The sequence below is a fragment of the Sceloporus occidentalis genome, unplaced genomic scaffold, assembly GCF_023333645.1.
Source record: "Sceloporus occidentalis isolate IW3139 unplaced genomic scaffold, rSceOcc1.0.p SCAF_6, whole genome shotgun sequence".
Taxonomy (NCBI): domain Eukaryota; kingdom Metazoa; phylum Chordata; class Lepidosauria; order Squamata; family Phrynosomatidae; genus Sceloporus; species Sceloporus occidentalis.
Genome location: NW_028316986.1, coordinates 25,675,171 through 25,684,592, shown reverse-complemented (window position 1 = coordinate 25,684,592; position 9,422 = coordinate 25,675,171). Strand labels below are relative to the sequence as shown.

The 9,422-nt window shown below is 43.4% G+C and overlaps 1 protein-coding gene across 2 annotated transcripts in view; it reads left to right on the top strand.

Moving 5' to 3' along the window:
- Positions 1–268: 268 nt before the first annotated feature.
- Positions 269–9,422, top strand: part of EPAS1 (endothelial PAS domain protein 1) — a 160,381-nt gene continuing 151,227 nt past the window's right edge. For both annotated transcript variants that reach the window (XM_089529147.1, XM_089529145.1), the window contains exon 1: positions 269–682. In XM_089529147.1, the coding sequence (XP_089385273.1) occupies positions 657–682 (26 nt within the window). In that variant the 5' untranslated portion in view covers positions 269–656. The remainder of the gene's footprint in view (positions 683–9,422) is intronic.

The following is a 9,422-nucleotide window of genomic DNA, read 5'->3' as shown; positions in this document are numbered from 1 at the left end:
AGCGGAGTCCCTCTGGGCGCAGGGCAATGGGGCTGAGCCTGTGAGGCGGCAGAGCTCCGGGCGGCCCTGGCTCTGGAGCCCCTGTCTCTGGCTGGGCGCCTCCTTGGGCCCTTGGCCCTCTCTGGCCTCTCCTCTCCAGACCAAGTCCCGGGAACTCGGGGGGCGGAGGCTGGCCTGGCGCCCTGGGCTCCCATTGGCCGGAGAGGCGTCTCTCTCTCTCTCTCTCTCTCTCCCGAGCCCAGAGCCCAGGGCCAGGGAGGAGGAGGAGGAGGACTTGGCCGGAGAGAGAGAGAGAGACCCCTGCGCCGGCGGCGTTGCTGCGCAAAGGAGCGAGAGCGGCGCCCGGGGCGCTCCTTGGCTCCCTCTCTCCCCCGGAGCCGGCTGTACAATCCTCGGCAGTGTCCTGAGACTGTATAGCCGCCTCGGGGTCTCGGCTCCGGCTCTCAGCCCTTCTTCGGCCCCTCTCGCTTTCGGACGGACGGACGGACGCCTGGCTCCCGGAGCTGCATCAGGAGAGCGGCAAAAGGCGGAGGGCGCAAGGGGCGGCAGCCTTGGCAGCAGAGCAGCCTCCAGCAGGGAGCTTCCCTCGGGAACCCCAAAAGTGGCGCTTAGGGCCAGGAGCCGCCTTCGCCGGAGACGCCTCCTGAGGCTCCAGGATGACAGCCGAGAAGGAGAAGAAGAGGTAAGAGCTCTCTGGGGCCCGGGAGGGCAAAGCCAGGAACCCCGGCAGCCTCCCCCAATGCGCCCTGAGCCCTTGCCAGCCTTCGGAGCCCCCTTGGCTTCTTCCTGGAAGGCGGGGAGCCTGTCTTTCCTTCTTTGCCCGATGGAGAAGAAACAACCCGCTTTGACGCCGCTTTAATTCTTTTTCTGGCTCAAGGCTATGGAATCCTGGGAGTATGTTGTTTGTGCTCAGCCCCTGCTTTCCCCTGAGGCTGAGAGAGTGTGACCCGCCCAAGGTCACCCGTTAGTGGGGGTTTTAGGCTCAAGCACCCTGGTCTCCAGAGAGCGGTAGCCCAATACTTTTGTTTGTATTTTAATACATTATATTTTAATCTGCAACTGTGTTAATCCTTAAAATTGTTTAATTTTGTTTTTTTAAGTTATATTTATGTCTTTTAATATTTTGTACTGTTTTTAAGTGGTTTTATACTTGTTCGCCACCTTGAGTCCCAATATTGGGAGAAAGGCAGGGTATGTGAAACTAATACATAATAGTAATAATAATATTAATCATAATAACAACAACAACAACCACTACGCACTTTCAGCCTCAGAGGGGAGGCAAAAGCCCGAACCAAAAAGAAACTACATTGCCCTCTCTGCACAAATCTGGTGAAGAAAACCTCTGGAGAAAGCCGCCTGGTTGTAGTGGTTTGAGTGTTGGACTATGACTCTGGAGATCTGGGTTCAAGTCCTGCGCTTGAGCATCAAAGCCCCGCTGGGTGCCCTGGTTGAGTCACACTCTCTCAGCCTCAGAGGATGGCAAGGGCAAAAGCTCCTCTGAAGAAATCTTGCCAAGAAAACCCTATCACAGATCTGCCTTTAGGGGCGAAAAATGGCACGTAAGAACAACTTGTATCTCTAGACCGCATGCCTAAGTTTTGGGTCTGTGGACTGTAATAAATTATGATCGACTGCCTGACAATAACAGCAATAAAGTTGCCTGAGGATTGCCACAAGGAGAAAGTGGCAACAAAGAGAAGAAAAAGTGTCAGGAGGAGGGGATGATCCAGAACAGAGGCATCCAAAACCACAATTGTTTATTGTTATTATTATTATTATTATTATTATTGATCATTATTGATTGCATGCCTGTGCTGCCCTTCTCCCAGAAAGGCACCTCACAGATCATTTAAGAGGTTTTACAATATTTTAAAACAACAACAATTAAAACCAACTAGCTGAAAACAGTATAAAATGGCTGTAAAATGGCTCAGACTGGTGTTTCCTAGGATGCATCCACACTGGAGAAATAACCTGGTTTGGCACTGCTTTCACTGCCCTGACCCAGAGGGCCCCACAACAAATGCCAACTCCCAGAATTCCATAGCCTTGGGCCAGGGCAGTGAAAGCAGTGCCAAATCAGGTTATTTCTCCAGTGGATGCAGCCCTAGTGGCTCTCTCCTCCTGGCCAATTTTTTAAGGATGATGGTTGTTGTTGTTGTTGGTTATGATGGGGAGGATAGTATGGCTTGCTGCTTCTCTCCCTGAATTGGCGTTGGATGGATGGAAAGGCCTCAGTGGCTCTCAAAGATCATAGGTATCCATGCGGCTATAGTAAAATCCATTTTGGTTGTTCAGGGTGACTCAGGTTGAGCTCACTGACCATCTTACAAAACTACAGTTTCCAGAAATCCCTAGCCTTGAGCCAGGGCAGTTAAAGCAGTCTCTGCCGTGTGTTTTGGACCGGAGTTTAAGGATAAGGATGTGGAGTCTGATCTGCCCAAAATTAAGTATTTGAAGGGTCCTTTGCTTTTTAACAACCATATTTAAGCATGTATTTGAGAATCAAAGGGGCCCAGAGGTGCAAAACCCATGGGGCATTTTGTACACACTAAGTCCAAAGTGTATACAATTCATATCCTATCCTGGGCATTTAGTCAAAATAGCTGAAAAAGGCTTTTGGGCCTTTTGGCAGAGCCTGAGGGTGCATCTACAATGTACAAATAATGCAGTTTGACACCACCTTAATCTGCCATGGCTCCATCCTCCAGAATCCTGGGATTTGTGGTGTGGTGAGGCACTAGCACTCTCTGGCAGAGAAGGCTAAAGACCTTGTAAAACTACAGATCCCCAGATTCCATAGGATGGAGTCACAGCGCTTAAAGAGGTGCAGATTGCATTATCTCTAAAGTGTAGATGCATCCTCAGTGTATTATCTGGTATCATGAAGTGTACCATCATTTTCTTTAAAAGCTCTGAAGCTGCAACCGCACTGCAGAAATAATCTGGTTCGACCCCTCTTTAAGCTTACATGGCTCCATGCTGTGGGATCCTGGGATTTCTAGTTTGTTGTGGCATCTGAGTCCTCTGACAGAGGTGATGCAATCTCTCACAAAGCTACAAATCCCAGGATGCCATTGCACTGAGTCATAGCAGTTAAAGCGTTGTCAAACTGGATTATTTTTGCAGTGTGGATGTTTATAATTGCCTCTGAAATCTGTGAGATGCTTATAGTTACCTTTGAAATCTGTAATTCTCCTCCATCGTCTTCTAATAACTAAAGTCCTCATTTTTAAATGAAGGAGAAAGGAGTGTATGATCTTTTTGCTGTCTCTGCTGGGGCGGCTTACAAAAGTTTACTTCCAGCTCTGGTTTGACTCTGAGGCTGCATCTCCACTGCTGAAATAATCTGGTTTGACACCACTTTCTAACTGCCACGGCTCCATGCTGTGGGATTCTGGGATTTGTAGTTTGTTGTGACACCTGACCAACTGACAGCTACAAACCCCAGAATTCCATAGCATTGCAACAGGGCGGTTAAAGAAGTCGTGTGTCGGATTGTTGCTGCAGGAAGAGACACCATCTGATGCTTTCTTCAGAAAGATCTTCAGGCTGCATCCACACTGGAGAAATAACCCAGTTTGGCAGCACTTTAACTCTTTTCTGGTTCAAGGCTGTAGAATTCTGAGAGTTGGAGTTTGTTGTAGGGCCCAGAATTCCAGAGCCTTGAGCCAGAAAAGAGTTAAAGCACTGCCAAACTGGGTTATTTCTCCAGTGTAGATGCAGCCACACCTGCGCCTCTGTCCCGCGTTTGAGCTCAGTCCAGCATCGGTTTCTTGTCATCAGTTGCTTTACTCCCGAGTAGCCACACCGCATTTGGTGCTCAGTACAAGGGCAGAAGGGACAGGGTGACCAGATGTCAATAACAAAAGAGGACAAGGAACCTTGAAATGCAAGACATTGAAGGAAAAAAAGTAGGACATTGCAAAATAAAAGCTAAAAGCACTTGTTTAGAAACCCATATGGGTAATTTATAGCTGTATTACACACACACACACACACACACACACACACACTGTATTTTATTATGTTTGTTGTGTGCCTTCAAAGTCATCTCTGATTTACGGCGCTCCTAAGACGAACCTATCATGAGGTTTTCTTGGCAAGAGTTGTTCAGAGGAATCATAGAATCATAAAGTTGGAGGAGACCACAAGGGCCATCCAGTCCAATCCCCTGCCATGCAGGAACTCTCAATCAAAGATTCCCCGACAGATGGCCCTCCAGTTTCTGTTTAAAGACTTCCAAGGAGGGAGACTACCACTCTCTGAGGGAGTTTGTTCCACTTTCGAACAGCCCTTACTGTCAGGAAGTTCCTCCTAATGTTGAGGTGGAATCTCTTCTTGTAGTTTGCATACACTGTTTCGGGTGCCATTGCCTTTCTCTGAGGCTGAGAGCATGTGGCTTGCCCAAGGGTCATCCAGGAGATTTCATGGCTGAGCTGGGAATTGAATCCTGGTCTCCTGAGTTGTAGTCTAACACTCAAACCACTACACCACACTGGTTATATTATTATTATTATTATTATTATTATTATTATTATTATATACTCAGCTGTATTTTTCTGAGGAATGTATCTTCATTTAAATGCCATGTTGGTTTGTAGTACTTAGAGAACTCTGAGCTAGACAGATTCTTGAAATTGTACTTTACCAGCAACAAAACCTTGACTGAATCTACATTTAAATTATTCTTTTCATTTGTCCATTGTGCTGAAGTTAAGGAAAAAAATCTTTCAGCATTTGCATTTTGTTTCTATTTAAGTGATGCTCAAAATGGCAATGTCCTGGAAGACAAGGCAGTTTGGTCAGCCTGGTGTGGCATTCCTTTTTTCTTTTAAAGTTAATTTGAATCATTATTTTTTTCTGCATCTTCAACTTTTTTATGGCGCCTCAAGAACCTTTGATTTGGTTGCTGGTTTTGGCATGCAATGTCTAATGGCAGAGCTTTACTTTTGGGGAGGTACATCTTCCAGAATCCAGAATTGTGTGCAGGGGAGAATCTGGGAGTTATACTTCCCAAAAGTTAATTTACGGAGCTACCAAAGAACACTGTACTCTTACCAGAGGTGCATCTACACTGTAGAAATAATGCAGTTTGACACCACTTTAACTGCCACGGTTCCATCCTACAGAACCCTGGAATTGATAGTTTTGTGAAGCACCAGCACTCTTTATCAGAGAAGGGTAATCTTGCAAGACTACAAATCTCAAGAGTTCATAGGATGGAGCTACAGTACTTAAAGCGGTGTCAGATTGCATAGATGCAGTTATGCTTTCTCTTTCTTTGCTGGTAGCTACTAAAAGGTGCAGTGGGATAGAGGTGGATGTGGAGCACCCAGTGTAAGATATAAAGGGGGTGTTTACATAATACCTTGAACATGTGTTAATAGTGTGTGTGTGTGTGTGTGTGTGCGCGTGCGTGTACACTCGTTCAAATAATTGTGTGCAGTGGCTGGGAGGGAAAGTCTCTTTTCAGGACTGTCCCAAGTTCTGTGGTGAACCCTCCTGGAGATGGAATTGATCTGCTCTGGGAGAGAACCTCCTAGAGGATGGGCTTATTATTGGAGGTGTTGCAACCGCTACACTTTTGTGACCCCCACCCCATCTTAGCCCTGGTCAAAACAGCTCTTATTTTTCCTGGCCCCTTTCTCTCTCAATTAACACTAACTGTGGAATGTGCGAAAGAAAGCAGGTTTTTAACAGCTCATCCTCCCTAAATGCCTGCATCAAGAAACTGAAATCTTCAGTCTCCTCTAAAGAAGTTTCTATTTACTGTATACTGAAAACCTATGATCCTTAAAATACAAGTTTAGCCTCCCTGCCACTCTTGGATGTTGGATTCCAAACTTATATTTCACTCCTTTCACCCATCAGTGGCCAAAATATGAATGCTGAAGAATTGTATTGCACATTTCTGATTGTTCAAAGTGTTTTCATACATCCACAATTAGCCATAAATGGTGGTATTGAGTGCCTTCAAGTCGTTTCTGACTTATGGTAACCCTAAGGCGAATCATAGAGTTTTCTTGGCAAGATTTGTTCATAGCAGGTTTGCCATTGCCTTCCCCGAGGCTGAAAACATGTAACTTGCCCAAGGTCACCTGGTAGGTTTCATGGCTGACCTGGGAATCAAACCATGGTCTTCAGTCGTAGTCCAAACTCAGTTGAATACCATTCTATTATTACTAGTTTTATTATTCTTATCACCATATTTCAGATGGGAATAGTGAGTTACCTGTTGCATTTATGGGAGAGGTTCAACTGAACTAGAGACATCTCCATTCACAGTTTTTGCAGCAACTATATACCCATGTATGTGTGTGTCTGTCAATGTATGAGAACCCCATTAATTTTATGGGGTTTTCTTAGGCAAAAAAATACTCAAGAGGTGGTTTTGCCAGTTCCTTCCCATGGAATACAACTTACAGAAGTGATATTCCATGGTAGTAATCCATACAAGTATAGGGCTGAACCTGCTTAGTTTCCAAGATCAGAAGAAGGGATCAGGTGCTCTCAGTTAAAATCACAGGAACCCCACTGAATAAAGTGGGACTGGATCTTTGATAGCCTTGTTTAGGATTGTTTACCAGTCTCTTTAATATTGCTGCACCAACTCTTTATACTAAACACAAGTTTATTGTGCAAATGGAACCCGAGATAGATGTCTTTTAACATACATTGCAAAGATAAATTATGTGTTATCTGATAATTTTACTACAAATCTAGTTGCCTTCTTCACATTGAACTGAGTGGATATTACTTAAAATTTACTAAGATTACTTAGAGTAATCTTATTTTGTTCTAGTGTCTTTTCATTTTATTTACTGGGAATTGCAGAGTGTGATTGCACCAGAGCATTTTGAAAGCCTGATTTTAGGGGTATATTTGAGCACACGCAGTGCAAACATACACACACTTTGTTGGGAATTAAGTGTACCTGAGTCTAAGGTCCTTACTCCTGAGTAAACATAACACAGAATTGCAGCCAAAAACCTCCCTAATGAAACCAATGGGATTTCTTTCCTTCTTAAGTCGACTTGAATTGTTGTCTTATTTTTGAAGTTCATTCTATTCAGAAAAGGTTTTATTAGGTATTTTATTGGTTTGACAGAGCCAGTGGGATGGGGTGGGTCAGAAACGTGTTCAGATAGTAAAACTTTTAGATTACAGCTTCTCAGGTGATCACCACCACTCTCTTGGAAGGCTTTTGCCCGAAGATTATCACTTTTTCTTGTGCATTAAAATAGCGTAGTTTGGAAATGTTAGCAGTTTCATCTTGATAAAATCACTAACAATCTGCAAAGAATAGTTTAAAAGAGAGAAAAGGCAGGTCAGAGGTTATGTTTGCTATATAAATGTGTATTGCTGTTAAAAGCCTGGCAAATACCAACTTTTACTGTATTGTCATGTGTTTGTTGAGCAAAGGAAGGTGAGAGAAAGGCAGCGAGCTATCTTACGTAACTGGAATATACAACAAAATGTAGTATCTTACTTTCTCACAGGGAATATTTTGTGTCAATATCACAACCCTAAGGCCAGAGCGAGAAAGTGCTGATTGGTTGCTGTGAGGATTCCAGGGCCCTGATCCACTTAGTTCCCAGACCAGGAAACTGAGTGGATCATGGCCCTGGAAACATTACAATTGAATTGATCATCCATTGTTTTGTTTTGTTTGTTTTTAATTGCTGATTTATTTGTATTCTTAGTTGTGATGCTGTATTTATGCCTGTTGAAGTTTCTGGCATTTCGTTGGCAACACCAGTCCTCGCTATAATAGTGGTATAGGAATGCAGGAAGCTGCGTTGTACTAAGTCAGAACCTTGATCAATCTACGCCAATATTATCAACCCTGACTGGCAACAGCTCTCCAAAGTTTCAGGCAAGATTATTTCTCCAGGCTCTACCTGGAGATCCGTAGTAATGTTTGGTGATTTACCGTTGGGGAAGTAATAGTGCCACTGTATTCTGCATTGGTCAGGCTCCACCTGGAATATTGTGTCCACTTTTGGGCACCACAATTCAAAAAAGATGTTGAGAAACTGGAGCGTGTCCAAAGGAGGGTGACCATGCCCTATGAGGAATGCCTAAGGGATCTGGGGATGTTTAGCCTGAAGAAGAGAAGGTTAAGATGTGATATGATAGCCCTGTTTAAATATTTGAAGGGATGTCATATTGAGAAGGGAGCAAGCTTGTTTTCTGCTGCTCCAGAGAATAGGACCTGGAACAATGGATGCAAGCTGCAGGAAAAGAGATTCCACCTCAACATTAGGAGGAACTTCCTGTCAGTAAGTGCTGTTCAACAGTGGAACACACTCCTTCCTTGGAAATTGTGGTGGAATCTCCTTCCTTGGAGGTCTTTAAACAGAGGCTAGATGGCCATCTGTCGGGTATGCTTTGATTGAAAGTTCCTGCATGGCAGAATGGGGTTGGACTAGATGGCTCTTGTGGTCTCTTCCAACTATTATTCTATGATTCTATCTGAATATTAACCCTGCCCCAATACTGTTTTGTTTCCAAAATCAAATAGGATCAGTTATATTCAGTATGAGGAATGGGATAAGCACATATGTGGATATGCACATGTCTACATATGTGTAGTTTGGAGTACAAGAAATTATTAGAAACTGATTCAGAAACTAATTTGGACCTCCCTTTGGAGGGTCATTTGGTCAGTTTGTATCTAGTGCCAAGTTAAAAAAAGTGGGATTGGTGTTTTGTTTTTGTTTTTTTGTGTTGTTTTTTTTGTCATTATTTAAGCCTTTAGGACCTAATTGATCTTCTCCAAAATATGCATGTACACAGTTTTAAAAAGTTTCTTCTTTTTCCACTGTTTAAACATGTTAAATTACCTTCTTTCAGCCTGTTTACCTTTTTTTGTAAAAATCTCTGAATTGTTTTAATAAGCTTAGGTTGATTTTGCCTATACACTAACCTGAAATCTCATGATATGCTGTGGGATATAAATGTTTTAATAAATAAATAAAGAATCTAAGATAATATAGATGCAGAATTGGAGATTCAATTGTATTTTAGCCAGTGAATATATTAAAATACTGTGAAAATGTATAAAGGGTGATAATTATATGGGGTTTTGTCATACTTAAGACTATTTGTGTTTGTGTGCCTGTAAGTCACCTGTGAACTTATGATGACCCCATGAATTTCATAGGGATTTCATAGGCAAGGAATACACAGAGGTGATTTGCCATTACCTTCCTCTGAAGCACAGCCTACAGCAGTTGGTATTCCTTGGCAACTTCCCATCCAAGTATTAATCAGAGCTTACCCTGCCTGGCTTCCAAGATCAAACGGGTTCTGGTGCCTTCAGAGTATTTAGGGTCCTCATAGTTCAGACTATGGATTTTACCTTAGTTATGCCTAATTTAAGTCTCATTGGTTTCAAAACCTCTACTCCAGGG